Consider the following 20,257-nt stretch of genomic DNA (forward strand, 5'->3'; position numbering starts at 1 on the left):
TTCTTTGAACAATCTTCTTCAAGTCTAAATATAAAAATTGTGTTGCCAGATAACGCAGGGAGAGAATAAAAAAATGGCTTATGATGAAAAATTTTGTGGATGACTGGAAAAGCATTGTCGATTAACTTTACAGTTTTAGATCGATTACGTGACGTGTTTATTGATAATACTTTGATGGAAAGAGAAAAACAAATTTTTCAACTTCATTGTATTTATTACAAACTCAAGAAGTGAAAATATAAAAGTATAGGTATTAAAAAGCAATAAAAATTATTAAAAAAAAAAAAATTCATATAAAATTGATTAATTTAATGAAGTATTCTGTAATTATTTTTCAAATAAAAAAATTTACAGAAAAAACTCTCATTTATCTATAAACTGATAAAATTGGAGAAAATGTGCATTTTATCGTTTTATGTAAAACAAAAAAATCTCCTGTTTACATGGTAGAATTCTGTCTTATCATTACTTTTAATTATAAGAGCTTTTACAGTTATCACAACGTACCTATCTCTTGAGCGATAGATAAAATTATACAAATTTTACGAGTCGACATCAATTGCTCATAAACAGACGATTCTGAATGTTAAATGTCACATTCATTATGACATAAAAAAAAAACGTCCCAACCAATTTTCCAAGCCAGACATGCCAATAAGTACAGTTTATTAAAATTTACGCCTGTACACATTTTATGTGATGCTAATGTCGAGTATCATTTGTCGCTTATAACTGACAGATCAGTGATTTTTTTAATAAAGTCCGCATAGGATAAAACTTCGTAGTGACTCTTATCGTTGCATATTTTACTGCCAACACTCATAAAAGAAGTTTTTATTGATAGCTCTTGCCGAATATTTTTTTTATCAAGAATTTTGCCTACTATGTAATAGCTGTTCCAAAATATTCTCGTCATCTAAATTACTTTTTTGTATAAAATCGTTGTTTTTTTTTTTACGTCTAGCGAACGTTGAAGCTGTTAAACAAGCTGTTGAAGAATCTTTTGAATCAAGCAAGTAAAATGAGTCAAAAAAGTTAATTCACTGAGTAAAATGTGAGATAAAATATCTTCCTTTTGAATCATACGAGTCTTGTTGGTATATAAGTTTTTTAACTTTAAATGTGATGAATAGAAAGCCATTTAATCAGTTTACCGCCTGTGTACGTAACAAAAATTTACTCCTAGTTACCATTAAAATATTGTAATTGAATTTATGAATATTTTTTAAAACTGAAATAATTTACTGTCAAAGAGGTCTTCTAATATTACTTTTTTATTTAATATTGACGCTACAATGTTTCCTTCACCAACGGGTAGTTTCACACAGCTAATGTTTTATCTTTGCATCTCTTAAAAAAAATGTTGGAGTTGTACGAGGATTTCTATTGACCTAATTCATCAAAGTATAATTATATTTTTGTTAAAGAAGAAAAAAAAAAAATGTATTTTTTAAACCTTTTTACTTTACAGTAATCCTGACCATCAATTTGTCTTATTATTAATCTTACCTAAAAAAAAAGTGCATTGTCCTATGTATTTTAATTGTTTGGTTAACGTATAGAGTCTTTATCACGCATTTTTCAAGGTCAACAACTTTTGCATCCACAATGGTGTTGTGGAATGTATACTTTTAGGTGTGCGGAATATAAAACTTTTCCACAAAAAAAAAGTTACATAAATGTGCTTAGGGGACAAAATTTGGACCATCCTCTTAAATAGTTTAAAGTAATTCAAAATTAACAAACACCGCAAAAAGTCGATGGTTTATCTGTAGTTGGACATTTTTTGCTCTAGTGAAAATATAAAGTATTGATTCAGAGAGCCACCGAACAATGTCACGAGATAAACAACGGCATAATTTGAGGAAAAGTAAATTTGTCCCATCAATAATCCAAGCACCTCGAGCATTATTTTTACGGCTAACAGTGTCGTTTTTCATCTTCCCTTGAAATGGACTAAAAAAAACGAATGAATGTTGAGTTTTAAACGTTATTGAATAAATTAAAAAAAAAAAAAAATACGAGTGCGTGTAATTATAAAACCGACCGGCCTTCACGGGCGAGACCATCAAAAAAGAGATGACATCGTACAAACGCACGACTACGAGAATATATTTATATAAAGGATGGCCAAAGGCGGCGCAAAAGCTCAGTCCACCCACGATGCACCGGTGCAGCGAGTCCAAACTTTCCTTCGCGTTTCGGCTGTTAATTTATTTCTCGAGTTATCTCAGTGTTACTTCAGCGGAAACTTACCTCGAGGCTTACACGAAGCTGCTGCAGAACAAGCGGTTCGAGGAAACATTCAGATCGTTGACTCCTGAAGCTATCATCGGCAATTTCAATGAGCGTAAAAATGAGACTGTAAGCGCACCTTGTGCCAGTGCACTAGCTCATTACGTCCGAGGGATAGGGCAGCGTGAGCCATGGGCTCTCAAAAGTAGGTTTATCTTGGATTGGAAAGGATTTCAGCGTAAAACAAGTAGGTGTTTGTTCAATGGTGAAGATAAAAAAAAAAAAAAAAAAAATGTTTACAGTGCAAGACGCCTCGTCCAAACATCCATCGGGCATCATGACGGGCAACATCATGGACTTGGGGTCTTTCGACGAGTGCGTTGGAGCGAGGGGCCGATCAGCCGATGTGGACATCCGCGGCCGGCATTGCATGTACGAGTTTAATTTGACGAGGAGATATCGGACGTTGCCTTACGACCCCACGATGTCGATTTGCCTGCCGAACAGCTGTACGGAGAGGGACTTGCTTTCTTTGATTGCGTCTACTGTTGGAGCGGCCGGCGATTCGGTGTTTTTGCCCACCAGAGCTAAGTGCGTTTCGGAGAGGGGAGAGTTTTGGGATGGCGAGACGACTCTCGTGGTGTGAGTGGTTTGCTGTTTTGTTTTTCTTCTTTTTTTTTTTTTAATATTCACTCCGAGTTGTAACAATTTTTGTTATCTAGTTTCATTTGTGGCGCGTACTGCGGTTTCTTGCTTTTGTGTACAGTTTACGACGTAATGGACAGGTGGTGGGCCGACAAGGATTGCAAGTCCAAGGATGAAAAAACGCTGGTGCGTTTTTCGTTGTTGAAAAATGCGGAGAGCGTCTTAACCACGGAATCAGAAAAGAACAATTTGCCCGTCATCAATGGCTTGCGTTTCATCAGCACAATTTCGATTGTCATGGTTCACGAGTATTTTTTTCAAATTTTGGCGGTGAACTCGAATTTTTTTCATTTGTTTGAGGTAGCTTCAAAACCATAAAAAAAAAAAAAAAAAAAAAAAAAAAAAGTTTCATCATTTTCAATTTAATAGTTTTGTTCACTATTACGTAGTGGATGTCGTCCTGGACAGCTGTGTTATTTGTTGTAATGACGTTCTCCGTGGATACGTTTTTCACTCTAAGCGGGTTCCTCATGACCTATGGTTTTCATAGTCAAATTAAAAAAAATAACTTCAGTGCCATCAAAAGTATTTTGCATCGATTTATAAGGTAACAAAAAACAATACAACGTAAATGAACCTTGTCAATTACATTCATGCGCAATTTTACTCGTGTAATTTTTTTGTCCATAGAATGACCGGGCCAATCATACCGATTCTACTATTTGTCATGTTTATCATACCAAAGTATGGTTCTGGGCCACGCTGGCACGCCGTGGAGGATATATTTATAACATCGTGCCGAACAAAGTGGTGGCAAATTTTTTTGTACGTGCAGAATTACGTGGACATAGACAATTACGTTAGCACTTTCTCACTGCAATAATTACTTTTTTCCATCGTGACGACTTGTGATGTTTATCAACTATCGTTTCAGTGCTTACTCCAACTGTGGAGTAATAACGTGGATATGCAGCTATTTATATTATCAATATTAATTTTGTGCGTGACGTACAAAAGACGGAAAATTGGTCTAACGATTTTCGTTTCATTGATTGTAATATCGATTTCAATAACCGCGTACATTGTTGCCATAAATCGATACTCTTCGACAGTAATCACCCACGAAGCCAAGTACGTAAACATAAAGTACCAAATATTCCCGAATGAGTAACCTAATTAATGTTTGTAATTTTTTTTGTAGCTTTAATAGAATTATAGAGGTATTTAACAATATTTACTTGGTCACCCACACTCGAGCCGCCCCTTATTTCCTTGGTGTTGTACTCGGGTTCATCATCGAAACCAACTGTAAATTATCGAAGGTGATTGGATTCATTTTGAATATTGTCTTTCATAAATATAAATGATTTTAAATATGTATCAATAATTTTTAGGTTTCTCGTAGCTTAGGATGGATTGTTGCAACTGGTATCGTGATAACAATTTTCTTTGGGACCAAATTCGTATTGGATGCGAACTACAAATATATTCTACTATTGGAAATGCTTGGATCGTCTTCTGCTCGATTTTGTTGGTCGTTTGTCGTCTGTTGGATCATTTTTTCTAGTATTAACGGCTCTGCAGGTATGAAAACCGTACAACCAAGGGAAACGCAATGAAAAAAATTGCAGCAATATTTTTGTTGTAATTTTGATATGATATTTTTTGTAACGTTACATTGTGGAAAATATTTTTGATTGCAGGACCCTTACAAAAATTGTTTTCGTGGAAATATTTTCTGCCACTCAGTAAATTATCTTACTCCATGTTTCTCTTGCACATAATTTTCCCATTCATGCGAATGATGACCTCGAGAAATCCACTTTACATCAATGACTGGTTGACTGTAAGTATATTATCTTTACTTTTTACATCATGTTCCTCGCGACGTACATTACTTTTTATTACAGATTCACTCGTACATCGGAAACCTTGTATTGAGCATCGTGTTTTCATTCTTTTACACCATCGCAGTTGAAATGCCAGTGTTTTCCATAGATGACTTACTTTTACGAAGAAAATGTTTACCTTCAAAGGAACACGATTCACCTCGCCTCAGCGAACCAATGTCCAATGATAATACTATGACTGAGTTAAAGTAACAATGAATAAAATATGTATTCTCTTTTGTGTATATAATACCGTATGCATGTATTTTCTTTATTGATGAACTTGTAATTTTTTAATTAAGGTACAAAAAAAACTATCCATCTATCTACACCATGTTAACTTTCCACTATAAAACTCACTTTCATACGCACATCATCTTGAATACGTTTACGTCATCTGTATTATTTGGGCTCTTCTCAATTTAATAATGATGAAATACGATTTTAATAGCTTTTAAAATTGATTGCCCCTGTTAGTTTTATTTTTGATCGTCTTGGGTAATTTTTATCAGTCGACCATTGAATATTTAATATGCGTCATGTGGTGATGCGTAAAATTAGACTAGGCCATGCCTTTTTGTGAAATTCCAATACATTGAATGTATCTGTATATTCTATATACTGTACGAGAGATCGGACCATTGTAACTTATCAAGTTTTTCACGCAGTATGCGAATCGACATCCGCATTATCTGCGGCTCTAAGTATTTTTAGATATAGTACTTTTTTTAATTCATAAACGCCAACTTCAAAGTTTATTACTGTTACCTAATTTTAATTTGGAATTCAAAGATCAAAGAAATAAAAAATTACAAAATAAACTATTCTACAATTTTTTACAGAACAAAAAAAATGTGTGCTTATCTGCGTGAATTTATTGGACCTACAATTGTTTATTTTGAAACGTTATGTGTGTTTGGTCAATGCTCTCATCACCTTAAAAGTGTTGAAGAAAATATAATTATCGTTTAAAAAATTTTTTTTTTCTTTTTAGTATCATTCGTAAGGGTTGAATGAAATAAAAAAAAATGCTAATGCGCCATATAAAACAAGAGCGCTTAGCGATTTTTTGAGGTTTTGGGATGAAACTTTTCTAGTGGGGGTTGTCATGAAATTGTAAAACAAACAAAGTACTAAAAAAAAAGCAAGAAAATTAGAGTTAAAAACAGAGTGGCCTCTTGTGCAACGCAAGCATGTTCTTCACAGTTGAAATGCACAAAACACTGCTGAGGTACGAAATGCAGCCGCACCGAGTCTCGAATCCTCGCGATGCACCGGAGTAGCCGGTCCGTCCTGCATAATACGCTTGTGCTCGCGTTTCTTGCCGTGATGTAAGCCCGCAGCCTCGGTGGAAACACTTTCACGGAAGCTTACACAAGGCTATTACAGAACCGGCAATTTGAAGAAATATCTAAATCGCCGACTACCGTAACTATCACGGATTATTTTCATATACGTGACGATCAAGCCGTAAGCACACCTTATGGTTGCCGCGAGAAATCAGAGAACGGAAGAGTACGCGCGTTTTGGATTTTATGTATAAATTGTCCGCATACAAATTTTTTCATTTCTTCAGTTAAATGTTCTTTTAACTTTTTTTTTCTGACGTGCTAAAATGAGTTTATGATAATTTACACAAGTTTGGATCACCACTTCGACTGTTAATATAAAAGACAAATCCATAAAGAATCGTCCCTTTATTTACCATTTGTTATACGAGTTTCTGAGATGTAGAACCATCGGCTCTAAAGCCAATTTATGTCCATTTTGATAAGCTCAATATTTTACCGAAGTACAGCAAAAAAAGTGTAACATTTCGACGGATGTAAATTTTACTAGTCAATTTTTTGCAAAGTTCAGTGGCGTTGAATTGAAAAAATCTTTAAAAAATTCGCTAGTGCCAACAAAATATCGAAACGACAGTCAGAAGACCGGGACGGACGTTTTTTTACAGTTGCACCTTTTGCCCATGGATCATTGATTGTACGATAGCCATTTTTGGAAAAAGGTAAACCTAGGAAAAAAAGAAAAAAACGTATCAAAGTGACAAAACCGCACCAATTACTACCGAACGAGCGTCTACATCGGTACACCGACCGAAACCTCAATTCCAGCGTCAAAGTTTCATTTTCACGCGGCGCGTAGAGCGAGTGAAAGCCCCATTACAAGCGAGCACGGCTCTCCTATCATCCAAGAGGACCAAAAAGGAAAGAAGAAAAAAAAAAAAAAAGGCAACAGATCCGAGTCGTAAGCGGCATCGGGTAAGCAGGCACCGGCTATCCATAGACGCATTATGCACATTCACCGCGATACACCGTAAGCACACAGAGCTCGCGCAAAGCGGCTATGGTTTCGCGGGCAGTTAAAGAGCGCGACTCGCTTGAAATGCACCGGCTCGACGTCACGGTCCTGCAGCTCTCGCTCGTACTGCCGTGGATCATCTTGGCCGGCGCTGCCGACGCTCCCGCCGGTCTCCTGCAGCGGGATCGGCTCGTGGAAAAGTTTGGCCTCCTCGCGCCCGAAGCCTTGCTCGCCAATTACCGGCTCGCCAGTGTCAAGGACGACCAGCGCGCCAACGGCTCCTGCGCCCGCGCTCTCGACACTTACACTCGGGCCATCGACCGAAGAGAGCCATGGGCCTTGAAAAGTGAGCACAACCACAACAACAACAATAACAATAATAATGATGATGGTATGATTTTTGCGACCATACAAGTGCTGGACGCGTCGTCGACCACGCCGTCGGGCATCCTCGAGGGCAACATCGTGGAGTTGGGCTCTTACGACGAGTGCGTGCGAGTGAGGGGCGAATCGGCGGGCTTGACGATCAGGGCCCAGCACTGCATGTACGAGATCGGGGAGATCCGCGAGCGCAGCATCATACCGTACAACCCGACCATGTCGATTTGCCTGCCGCGCAGCTGCACCGTCGACGATCTCGCTCGCCTCGTCAGGGCCACCGCCAACGCGACCGGCAAATCGAGGGACCATTCGACGACCTTACCGGTCTCTGCCTCTTGTACCAACGAGGAGTGGACGTTTTGGGACGCAGAACTCCTCGCCCTCACGTGAGTGTTGCGCTATCATACACCTACATTTGCAACTCCAGTGTAGCGCTTGGGTAAACGATCGTTGCCTCGCCACTGTCTACGTATATATATGCATGGACCGAGAGAGCGAGAGCGAGTGAAAGTCCCCCGTAGGTCTGTTGTAGGCGTCTACGTTAGCTTTCTGATCCTCTGCACGATATGCGATCTCACGGAGAGATGGTCCACGTCGGGTAAGCCTCGGGGAGAGGCCGGTAAATTGGCGAGGTTTTCCTTCGTAAGGAGTACCCAGGCGGTTCTCACTCTCAGGCCCCAGTCGAGCAACGTCCCCGTCATCAATGGCATAAGGTTCATCAGCTCGTTGTCGATCATCCTGCTGCACGAGTACATTTTCTTCGGCCTCGTGGTCAACTCCAATGTCTTTTACATTTACGAGGTGCGTTTGTATATTGGATGTATCATCGAGGAGTCGTCAATGATGGTGAGTTTTATTTTTGGATTTTCCACAGTGGTTGTCCTCGTGGAGGTCGGTCGTGCCGTTGCTCACCAGCTTCTCCGTGGACACGTTTTTCACGCTCAGTGGGTTTTTCATGGTCTGCTCGTTCCACAAGCAAGTTGCGAGGGACGACTTCAACGTGATGCGCTTTTATCTGCATCGGTTCATAAGGTGATCAGGATTTATGAGAAAAAAAAAAAAAAAAACAATTAGCTTACATAGTTTACTTGGACTTTATTAATATTGATGCGCGCTCAGATTGACGGTGCCAATAATACCGATAGTCTTCATCGCAATTGTCGTGCTGCCGAAACTGGGCTCGGGGCCTCGGTGGCAATGGACCAAAGAGATATTTCTAACGAGTTGCCACTCCAAGTGGTGGTCGCTGCTGCTTCACGTGCAAAATCTCGTTCAAGTGGACAATTACGTAAGATTTTTTCTTTTCTTCTTTCAATCACGTATACGCTTGTTTGCAATTTTACACAAAGTAGATCCAATTTGTACCGATATCTAGTGTTTGCTTGAACTGTGGAGCTGCAGCGCGGACATGCAGTTGTACACTGTATCGCTGCTGATTGTTTATACCTTCCGAAAGAAACAAGAAACGGCGATAAAAATTTTTGCCATGTTGGTGGCGACGTCAATGATAGCCACTGCGAGTATCGTTGGGCTCAACGGATATTACACGACTTTCATATCGCACGAAGTTAAGTACGTTAGCGATAGACGGTTGACGGTACTTTTTATTCACTCATCATATTTCTTTATTTACTCATTTCAGCGTGAAATTCGTACTGGAGTCATTCAATAACGTTTACCTGATGACTTACACCCGATCGTCTCCATTTTTTATTGGTGCTCTTTTTGGGTACTTGGTGCAAAATAAAAATTTTAAACTGACAAAGGTGATTGTTAAACGGGTTTCTCAAATATTTAAACGAAACACCATACGTTTGAAAACAATCGTTGCCCATGTATGTAAAAATTTCAAATGTAATTTCTTCTAGTCCGTTGCTCGCAGAGGCTGGATACTGACTATCGTTGGCTTTCTAACGTATCCGATCGCACTAAGGATTATATCAGACGTGAACTATAAGTACACGTTAATTTTTGAAATGTTCAGCTCAGCTTTCTCGAGACCCGTTTGGTCGCTTATGATTTGCTGGATTATTTGGTCAAGCGTTAATGGCGTTGCAGGTACGAACAACCAACCGTTGGGTACATGCAATTTCAATATTTTCGTTTTATCGCGTAATAAGTATATTTACGCGAAATAAAGACAATTACCGTAATTGACTGCACGTGTTTTTTACAGGACCAGTAGCAAATTTTCTATCTTGGAAGTACTTCCTGCCTCTGAGTCGACTTTCTTATTCCATTTATTTGGTGCATCTCGTTTTTCCTATATTTCGTACAATGACTTCGAAAAATTCATGGTACTTCAGCGATTTGATATTGGTGGGTATATTTTTATCCATTTTTTTTTCAATATGCTCAATTAATCATTACAACTTTTTTATTAATTTTTCAGATGCATTCTTTTCTAAGTAATCTTATGTTGAGCATCATACTGGCATTTGTGTTCTGTGTTACATTTGAAGTACCGGTGTTTGTTTTGGATGATCTGATAATAAAAGGAAAAAGCAAAACTTTTGGTAAAATTGAGAAGCTAAATGTTAAAGACACGAAGTGTCACGATGAATGACAATACCTCGCTAGTGTTGTATTTGTACGATATTTAACTGTTTATTTTGATAAAATCCATCTCAAGTAAACCTTATCTTTTTTGAATAATTTGAAAATTGAGAGGAAATTTTAGTATCGTGACTTTGTTTTGGAATTTCGCATTTATCGATTTTTTGAAATGTCTCATTATTCTGTGTGTGGTTTTTTGCTGCTTATTGATACCTACAAAATTAATAGTAAGTAAATAGCTTAGCAAGACTGTTATTAATTATTAATATGAGCAAATAAAAAAGAAATATAAGAATTTCTTATTTTCATTGCTTATTCACTTTCTCTTTAAAATACAAGCATGCCACAAATCAAGAGAAATCTGAATAAATAATTATTTAGATTGTCTATAAATGCTGATTGGTATTAAAATTATTCAAGCATCTAACAAATAAAATAAATGTTATTTTCTTTTCCATGAAATATTTTTAGTTATGTATCCACTAAATTATTTATGTAAATTGTAACACTGCTTCTTGACCTGAAATAAAACGAGGCGCCGACGCAGCATTAGCAAATCTCGATCACGTTCGTCACCGTCGTCCCTCTCACCTCTTGGGTTTCTGCTCCTGAAAAAGGGGGATTGGCGCGGGAGTTCTCCCGTTATACGGAAAGAACTATTAATTTACACACAACAAATATCTTTCACTATTTCGTTTATTGAACACTTAACACTAATACACAGTCTCCCTCTCCTCACAATACACGACACAATGCTTCACTTCGTCTTCTGGACTGCGCTGCAGCGACTCCGCCTCGCACCATGCGAGTTGTGAGCGCACGTCCACCACGTCCTGGACCAGGAGGGGCTCCTGCTCATCCTAGACTCACCCTAGTATGCACGCACTCACACTTCGTCCCCAACCTCTCACACTACTATACACGCTCTCTCTCTCTCTCTCTCTCTCTCATCGGTTAATGAAAATGAATATATGTTTGTTGAGTTGTCCTCACTAATGTCACCAAAGCTCTTGTTGGCTGTGGTATATAGGCGCCCTAAAGGCGAAGTACTCTCGAAATTTTTTGAAGCCCTCGGTAGGTGTTCTACGCGTTATTCGAACTTGGTCATTGCGGGCGATTTGAATACCGATATGTTAGATACCGATTTTTATTCAGCTCATCTTCGTGGGCTCCTTACGGATCATTCACTGGTTTTGGTAGAGTTTGCGGCTACGCATCATCGAGGGGCCGTGAGTACTTGGATAGACCATATCGTGGTCGATTCCAAGGATAAAATATTATCAGTTGAGCAGTCATCGGCACCGTTTATATGTGAACATGATCGAGGTGGTACGCGAGATTAGAGCGGTTAGAAGGTTGCGCGATTTCCGACATTTTTCGGCCGAGAGGTTCTCAACTCAGCTCTCTGCGGCTATGGACCAGGCGTCGGACGTATTGTACAATGGCGACTTAAACAGTGCTCTCGCAGGTTTTCGGGAGATTGCAGTGGGTCTCCTGGATTCTATGGCTCCTTTTCGTGACTGCCGTCACCACAGGCCTCCGGCGCCTTGGTTCACGAACGATTTGAGGAATCGTTGCAAGGCTCGCGATCGCACGTATAAGAGAGCGAGGCAAGCTGGTGATGATGATTTGCTGCGGGAGTATAGAGTGCTTCGCAGGCTGGTGAAGGCTGAAATACGGCGTGCTCGGGAGACCTTTCTTCGCCAGGAGCTGTCGAAGGCTGTTTCCCCGCAATCATCGTGGTATGTTTTGCGCCGATATGGTCTGGTTGCTCGTGGGCCCCCCTCGCAGGCAAGCAATTTTCCGCCTGATTTATTGACGGGATTTTATTCCTCTATTGCATGTGCTCATGACCCATGCTCTATGGAGGACCTCGATCGTATGGTCAGTGATGCTTCTAGCGATGGTTTCGCGTTTCGTCGGTTTACCGAGATTGAGGTCCGACAGGCGATGTTGCATTGTCTCTCGAGGGCAAAAAGTCTGAGTAATGATGGGCTGTCGTTGCGTTATTTTAAGGATGTACTTTCCATCATATCGCCTTTTTTGTACATATATTTAATGCCTCATTGGCCACCTGTACATACCCGAATCTGTGGAAAGTTTCAAGTATCGTGCCGTTATCAAAGGTTAAAAATCGCTCTGGCTCCTCGGAAACTCGCCCGGTGTCCAATCTGCCTCATTTCGGTAGGGTGCTGGACTACTTGATTGCCGAGCAAATTTATGATTATTTGGAAGGCGCCTCGCTCCTATCACCTTTTTAATCGGGTTTTCGGCGAGGGTTTAGTACCCAGACAGCTTTGCTGCGAGTGACTGACGACATTCGATGGGGTATGGATAGGGGAATGATAACTTTCTCTGTTTACTTTGATTTTAGAAAGGCCTTCGATACTTTGGATCACCGTAGACTCTTGTCAGCGCTCAAACAGCTAAATTTTACTACTAACTCAATTCGTTTTGTACACTCTTTTATATCAGGACGCTCTCTATCGGTGATAAACGGTAGTGGAGGTATGGCCGAGCCTCGTAGCTTTACCTCAGGAATCCCTCAGGGATCGTCGCCTGGCCCGGTACTGTTTCTCGTCTACATTAACTCTGTCATATCGTGTCTTAAACATAGTAAAGCTATGCTCTTTGCAGACGACCTCAGTTGTACATCCAGTGCCTGCCTGGAGATATACCGGATACTATTAGGAAGTTTAATATTAACATAAGTGCTGTCGATTGTTGGACCAATAATCATGGACTGTCGTTTAATTTTCCTAAGATTAAAGCACAATTGTTGGCAACGCCTCAGTTGCTGAGGACGATGGATTATTCGGACATACCACCAATAGTTGTTGATGATACAGTGGTGCCTTTCGTTAAGTCGGTTAAGAATTTAGGTCTTATTATCACCAACGATCTTACCTGGAACGCCCAGGTTTCTCGGGTTTGTTCGGCTGTCCACGGTGTATTGCATAGGCTCCGGTTTAGGGCGGGTTCGTTGTCGTGGTCAATGAAGAAAATGCTTGTGGCTGCACTTGTGCTACCCCACTTCGATTACGTGTCTCTGGCCTACTTGGACCTTTCGCAGTATCTCCAGCTCAAGATACACTGTTTGTTTAATACAGTTGTAAGATTCATTTTTGGGGTAGGCCGCGACGCTGAAATGAGACCCTTTTACCGGCAGCTCGGTTGGCTGACTGTTGGGGCCCGGAGGAAATACCTTCTGGGTTGTATGATTTATCGGTTGCTTACCTCAGGGAAGCCGAAATACTTGGTGGACCTATTTCCGCAGACCGAGGGCCTGAGGAGATCTGCTAGGCGTGTTACGTCTGGCTATTTTATACCTTTCGCACGCACAGTCACGTATGAGCGTTCTTTTGTCATAAGTGGTCTAAAATTATGGGAGGAGATTCCTTGAAATTGAAGGTCACTTACGAATCTTTCAAAGTTGCGCTTTTCGAACATTTTTTTAATGATTGATTTTGAGAGTTCATTATAAATGTTGAGATAGATTTTGAAGCATATATACTTACATATACATATACGAACTTGCGGGTATACTTACTGGACACACAATAATTTTAATTTATGTATTTTATTTTGACAGATAATTTTATATTAATTGTTATGGGATTGCGTCTCATTGATTGTTCTAATAGTCTGTTACTTATGCCAGAAATTTGTTATATTGTATATTTATGCTTGTTTTATATAATAATGTTTGTAAATCCTTTTGTATTTTTTTTACATTGCCATACGGTTTATTAAACCTTGGCATTAATAAATTTGTTTTCATCATCATCATCATCTCTCTCTTCTTAACCGTCACCAGGCCATTGGGGGGGGAGGGGGAGGGGGACGCTGTCTCTGGCTGGTGCTCTGCTCCTGTGGGCGTACCTCAGGGCAGCGTCCTTGGCCCTCTCCTTTTTTCACTTTACATAAATGACCTCCCGGCCTCCTTATCCTACACAAACCACATGATCTATGCCGACGACACCCAAATTTATCTCCACTGTCCATTCGCCTCTGAGAGTGCATCAAACACTGCGATCGCTCAGATTTCATAGACACGCCCTGACACGTGGCCTCAGAAAGTCGCTCGTTGAGATCCTCGTCTTTCCCCATCTAGACTATGCCTCGTCTGTATTCTTCAACCTTGACACAACTCGGAATCTAAAAATGCAACGGGCTAATAACGCTTGTGTCCGCTTTGTTGTGGGCTCTTTACCGAGAATTGCACACGTCACACCTTGGAGACTACAGTTGGGCTGGCTCTCGGCGCGACGCAGACAGGAATATCATCTGGGGTGTCTGGCCTTCAACATCATTCATCATCAATGCCCCGCATACCTCGCAAATCGTTTTCGCCCTGCACCTTAAATAGCCTCATCTCAACGCAACCTACGTCGCCCTAATCCCATTCTCATAGTTCCACCCTCCCGCACCAGAGCACGACATGATGCCTTTTACATTCAAGCCTCAGAGCTTTTAAACTTACTTGCGCCCATCAACCTTGATGACTACACCTACCAGACCTTCAAAGCCATGCTACAGGACACCCTTCTGCGGCGCGATCAGAATGAGTGGAACGAGCGCGTGGAGCGTGAGTGCATAGTCCTGCAGGTCCAGCCTGTCGGGCCTTCTGATAGTGCAGGCAGCCCGATGGTGTAGTCAGCCTTCTACTGCACTCATACATCTCACAACCAGATACCTCGAGCCCTACGTTATTCACCCGCTTTGTTACTCGCCATTATTATTTCAACACTCACTTGCACCTCACCAAACGTCATTTGTTATTTCGCGTCAACTCTGTCACGCGACATTTTCATCCCAGAAACATCCTCATTATACACTCGCCTTCCACACCATACGCACTCACCAGCCTTTCTCTCGCCTTTACAAACTGATCATCCTGCCTTCTCCAGTCATCACAATTAAACTTAAACTCATAACTTCTTTCGTCCTTCTTATCAGCCTCATTACCTTCCTAAGCTATCAAAATAATTCACACAGCCTTACGTATGCCTGCTATTTTTAGCATTATGTAAATTAGCTTCAGTGTTACCATTAGTATTTAATCTTAAGTGAACATTTGCTGTGAATCTTAATCTTTAATTTTTAGGTTATAATTTGCTTTATCTTGTAATTCAATTTGGCCAGATGGGGATCTTCCCCTAGGCGTAATAAACTTCTAAACACTCTAAACACTCTACTTGACGATACCTCTCCCTCTCTCTCTCTCTCTACTCTACTATCTACCCTAACACACGACAACACGCACGATAATGGCGGCCCTCCCAAGCATGCACCTCGCGGTCTCTTGTATACCTCTCTCTCTCTCTCTAGCCTCACCTCCTGGTCAAACGTCCGCGAGTCCACTCCGGCGCGATGTAGTCCGGTGTCCTCGAGCGGGATTGAAAATACAAATCTTGAATCAAATGAAAGAACTTCGAATATGCCTGAGCAGATGTGACACGAGAAATCCGTCACAAGCACTTGCTCAAAATCTTGAAAACCGGTCACCTATTGAAAGCAATCAACTGTCATTCCGGGCCATGGATGCGCACAGGATTGCCCGTCCCCAGGAGGTCAAATTCCTTCAACTAAATGTTGATAGATCGAACAAGGTTACAGGAGAGTTGTGTCAGCTGATCTCTGAGAAGAGATTGGACGTACTCTTGCTCCAAGAACCGGCCAAAAGGAGAACGGGCAACTCCTGGGCGTGTACTGGCCTGGGCACAAATATGGTCATGGCCACCCGCTCCGAGGAGCCCTGGGCAGCAGTTGTTGTCACCAATCCAAATTTCAGCACACTGTTTATTCCGCAACTGAGCAACCAATGCTGCGTAGTTGCGGAGATTACAGCTCCTGGGCTCTCGTTTTATGTCATCAGTTGCTATTTCAAATACAATGACGACAGGGAGCCGCACCTAGCCCATTTGGACATGGTGCTTCGAAAATTAAAGGGAAAGCGCGTGATAGTGGGTGCCGATACAAATGCTGAATCGTCTCTATGGAGCCCAAGAGGCTCTAACGAAAGCGGCGAAGCCTTCGAAAGTCTAATAGTAAGTCATGAACTCGTGACTCAAAACAGAACGATAAACACACCAACGTACGAGTCGGGAAGACGGAAATCCTGGATCGATGTCACCTTGACGAGCCCGTTGGTGGACAATAGAATATCGAACTGGGGAGTACGAGCAACGTGGACCACCGGTGAGCACAAATCAATCTCGTTCAGTTTCAGAATTCATCGAGAAGAGGGAGAAGATCCCTCTGCTAGAACAAGGTTTAACCTAAAGAAAGCAGACTGGGAGAAGTTTGAAAGCGAACTGAAAAAGCTCTCAGAGGAAAAACTTGATGACCTGGAACTGGGAAATGAAAAAGAAATAGATAAATACACCCTGGAAATGGGGAAAGCCATAACTGATGCATGCAAAAATGCTATGCCAAGAACAAGTCGTCAGAGAAATCGAAGTCCATGGTGGAATGAGGAGCTAACAAAGGCCAAAAAGAAGCTAAATAAAACATATAGAATGCTCAAACGATATCAAGAGGACGTCTTGGTAGATGAGTACAGAGCACTGCAAAGAAATTACAGGAAAATGATTTATGAAGCAAAAACTGCAAGCTGGAGAGACTTTGTTAGTAAAGTGGGAAATGAAGACGTCTTTGGTCGCGTCTATAAATACATTGCAAATAAGAAAATTCCTAGAACTGCCTTTAGTGCTCTTCGTAAAAAGGATGAATATACACTGTCAATGAATGAAACAAACACTGCTGGCTACTCATGTGCCGGACGACGACAAATCTGGCGACTCTCCGGAGCTCAGTCGCATGAGGGAGGAAGCTGGTACCCTTCCGAAGACGGAGGATGCCCTGGCATTCTCTGCTCAAGAGCTCAGAATTGCTGTAAGGGGATTAAAGAATGGCAAGGCACCAGGAGCCGATCTGTTGGAGGTTCAGGTTGTGAAACGAGCAACCAAACTCATCCCAAACGGATACTTAAGGCTGATGAATGCCTGCTTAGAAAAAGGCCATTTTCCCCAGGAATGGAAAAAGGGACGGCTCACGATCCTATTGAAAAGTTTCGACAAGGACCTAGCAGACCCAGGCTCATATCGTCTGATAAACCTTTTATCCGTGAACGGTAAACTTCTGGAAAAGCTCATAGTCAATCGACTAAACAGCGAAATACTGAGCTCCGGGGGCATATCGGATCATCAGTTTGGTTTCAGGTGCCAGAAGTCAACGGAGGATGCTATAGTGAAACTAAGACAAATAGTAAGTCAATCGACTACTCGATACACCTTTGGTATTCTATTTGACATAAAGGGCGCTTTCGATAACGTTCAGCACTCGGCGGTCCTATCAGCATTGAAAGAAAGGGGGTGCCAGAAGAACATATACAAGCTTATAAAAAGCTACTTTGAAAACAGGCAAGTCTCCCTTGAGTGGGCGGGCCGGTCAGCCTCTAAAATTGCACCAAAAGGATGCCCGCAGGGTTCAGTGCTCGGTCCCAGCTGCTGGAACCTCGCATTTAACTCATTGCTGGAGAGGCTAGAAACCAGACCGGACGTTGAGTTCCTGGCATATGCTGATGACCTCATCACAGTCGTAAAAGGAAATTCTCGAAAAGAAATTGAAGAGAAGGGCCAGGACATTGTTGATGAGGTTATAAAGTGGAGCGAAAGTGCAAAGCTTGAAATTTCAGAAAAGAAGACCGAGGGCATATACCTGAAAATCAATGAATTCGAAAATAATGGTCCCAAGGTAAAACGAAGGCCTGACAGGCCAAGGAGATCAAGGAAAAGAAAGGCAGCTCCAATGCTACGGACGCCGATCATCAAGATCAAAGGCAAAAGTCTAAAAGTAAAGAAAACTGTCAAGTACCTGGGAGTCATGATCGAACAGGGTATGAACTTCGGTAACCACTGCAAATACCTAAGGGACAAAGTAACACCGCTTTTCCAAAAACTCAGAAGACTAGCTAAGAGCACCTGGGGAATGAAATTCCCTACGTGCCTGAGAATACACCAAGCAGTGTTCGCTCCCACGGTCGCTTATGCGGCTGCGGCATGGGCGGACAAGTGCACAACGCACGACATTCGAATGTTGTCAAGTGCGCAGCACACGACTCTGGTAGCAGCTACCCAAGCGTACAAAACGGCCTCGACAGAGGCACTGTGTGTACTTACGGGCACACTTCCAGTTGACATCCTTCTTGAAAGCCGAATAGCCCTGTACAACTTAAGGAAAGGAAAACCAATCTCCTTTGGAAACCTTAAAGAAGTCGGGGCGGAAGAAACCAGTGAAAAAGAGATTAAGGAAGAAGCCCTGAGTAAATGGCAAAAAAGATGGGACAACTCCAAGAATGGACGTATAACATATTCGTTCATTAAAAACGTTAAAGACCGACTAGACACGAAAAGGATGGAATTGAACCATGAGAATGTTCAGGTGCTCACTGGCCATGGAAATTTCAAGGCAAACCTATACCGGTTTAGCCTGACGGACAGTGATGCCTGCGCATGTGGGGAAATAGATACCTCTGACCATAGACTTACGAGCTGCTCCAGCACGCATGAAGATAGAAAGAAATTCATGCAAAAGGTAGGACTCGATAAGTGGCCAGTGGACAACGAATATTTCGTGTCAAGTCAAGAAATCTTTGCCGCGTTCTCGGAGCTCTGCAAATCCATTGTGAAAGATGCAGACTCTAGGAGCATAGAAAGAAATTGAAAAATATAACTTTAAAGTAAGAGTATGAGAGACCACGTAAAAACTGGTCCTAGGAATTTGCGCCCCTACTCATCTCATAGCAAACGACGCGGCTCCGGGCGGGAGCCGACGGACACGCCGCCTCGAGGTTCCCCGTGGATGCGATCATCGAAAAAGCTGTCTGCGAACGGTTGGATCTGGAATGACCAATCAAGAGTCGGGGCAGCTGATGATTGTAACGAAAGTGTCCGGCCCGGACTCCAGCTGTATCGACCATAGAGACCCGATAAGATTTATCTTCGGATCTCCTTGGAGATGCAGCTGGTACGAACCAACGGGCGTCTAAATTTCTCCAAAGTCGGACCTAGGGCGGGTCTTGCGGGATTGCAGATGGGTAGAATTTCAGATTCCCTGAGTACCTCTCAAGAGACTGCTAACCCCATTCGGTGGTGATCAGTTGGAAAAAGGGAGCAGCGCCAGCCGTACTACGGAGAACATCGCTGTGCACTTCTTCGTGCGTCGCCAATCCTCCTGTCCTCGAGCGGGTCGTTCGTCCTGCGGCTTCACCCAAACTCTTCTCTCTCTCTCTCTCACTTCTCTTTCTTCTTCTTCTCTCAGCGGCCGTAGTCCTCGACCTGGAGACCTCGTCGTCCTGGGAGAACACAGCAGCTTCTCGTCTCGCACGCATGGAGCTGAAACTAGCCCCACGCCGGAGTAGCCTCACCAGAGACGAATCAGATCTGAGGGGCCCCGGGGCTAAAATTTTTTTTTTGTCCTAATCCATTAGAAAAACGCTACATATAGTTGCGATTTTCCCATTTCCATAACAGATATAGGGATAAAATTATGAAGTTTTATACTAACGCCCCATTTTTTTAGATACAGGAGTGTGCAGCGTATGCCTAACAAGAAGAGTTACGCATACTTTCATGGACTGTGGGCATTTCGCTTGTTTCAAAGACAACGCAATGAAGTTATTCAATGCTCATCTCCCATCTGCTAAGAAATGCCCAATTTGTAAGACTCCTATAAACCATGAACTAAAAAGAATTTACATGAATTAATTGAAAACATTATCTCTAAAATTGTAAATACTTCTTTTTATAATAAATAAATTTTAAAAAATCAATGATTCATTGTATCAATTTAAATTAGCATTTGTAAAATATTGTTATAGTATGTGTACGAGGCGTATGCGTTAGCACACACTAGGCTCGGATAGGGTGATTGGGAAAACACAATAAAACACAATAAAATTACAATGGCGCTTACTGGCCACTTTGTTAATTAATATAATAAATAAAATAGCAATAGCGCTAATCACCACACAACCTGGGGAGCTTACTGGCTGATTTGTTTATTAAATAAATAAATAAAACAACACCAGCACCACTCATCACTACTAAAAACAGCATAAAATAACAACTTTTAATGTCACTTTCAGGCCAAGAAAACACAGTTAATATTCACAAAATTGTAAAGGTTAAATTTATACCGGAGAAAATAAAAATACTGTCTATAGTCTTAAAGCAAAGAACTATTGA

General features: G+C 41.5%; 2 protein-coding genes across 2 annotated transcripts; both read left to right on the plus strand.

Moving 5' to 3' along the window:
- Nucleotides 1-2,079: 2,079 nt before the first annotated feature.
- Nucleotides 2,080-4,982, plus strand: LOC106642320 (nose resistant to fluoxetine protein 6-like). Its single transcript, XM_089598735.1, has 10 exons — nt 2,080-2,440; nt 2,538-2,877; nt 2,958-3,240; nt 3,330-3,487; nt 3,571-3,739; nt 3,815-4,011; nt 4,082-4,202; nt 4,275-4,464; nt 4,584-4,726; nt 4,791-4,982. Exons 1-10 carry the CDS (start codon nt 2,080-2,082, stop codon nt 4,980-4,982), a joined length of 2,154 nt encoding a protein of 717 aa, XP_089454861.1.
- A 2,133-nt stretch (nt 4,983-7,115) lies between these two features.
- LOC106642319 (nose resistant to fluoxetine protein 6-like) lies at nt 7,116-10,017 on the plus strand. Its single transcript, XM_089598736.1, has 10 exons — nt 7,116-7,416; nt 7,486-7,837; nt 7,973-8,252; nt 8,326-8,483; nt 8,571-8,739; nt 8,827-9,023; nt 9,094-9,217; nt 9,320-9,509; nt 9,628-9,770; nt 9,844-10,017. Exons 1-10 carry the CDS (start codon nt 7,116-7,118, stop codon nt 10,015-10,017), a joined length of 2,088 nt encoding a protein of 695 aa, XP_089454862.1.
- The last annotated feature ends 10,240 nt before the right edge of the window (nt 10,018-20,257 follow it).

The sequence above is a fragment of the Copidosoma floridanum genome, unplaced genomic scaffold (assembly GCF_036245765.1).
Source record: "Copidosoma floridanum isolate Cflo_tuat_1 unplaced genomic scaffold, Cflo_Japanese_pri ptg000006l, whole genome shotgun sequence".
In the NCBI taxonomy this organism is placed as follows: domain Eukaryota; kingdom Metazoa; phylum Arthropoda; class Insecta; order Hymenoptera; family Encyrtidae; genus Copidosoma; species Copidosoma floridanum.

Coding starts and splice junctions, on each gene's coding strand:
- LOC106642320 (XM_089598735.1), top strand. CDS start 2,080: ATGACATCGTACAAACGCACGACTACGAGAATATATTTATATAAAGGA. Junction 2,441..2,537: donor TGAGCCATGGGCTCTCAAAA/GTAGGTTTATCT, acceptor AAATGTTTACAG/TGCAAGACGCCTCGTCCAAA. Junction 4,727..4,790: donor ACATCAATGACTGGTTGACT/GTAAGTATATTA, acceptor TTTTTATTACAG/ATTCACTCGTACATCGGAAA.
- LOC106642319 (XM_089598736.1), top strand. CDS start 7,116: ATGGTTTCGCGGGCAGTTAAAGAGCGCGACTCGCTTGAAATGCACCGG. Junction 8,740..8,826: donor TCGTTCAAGTGGACAATTAC/GTAAGATTTTTT, acceptor ACCGATATCTAG/TGTTTGCTTGAACTGTGGAG. Junction 9,771..9,843: donor ACTTCAGCGATTTGATATTG/GTGGGTATATTT, acceptor TTAATTTTTCAG/ATGCATTCTTTTCTAAGTAA.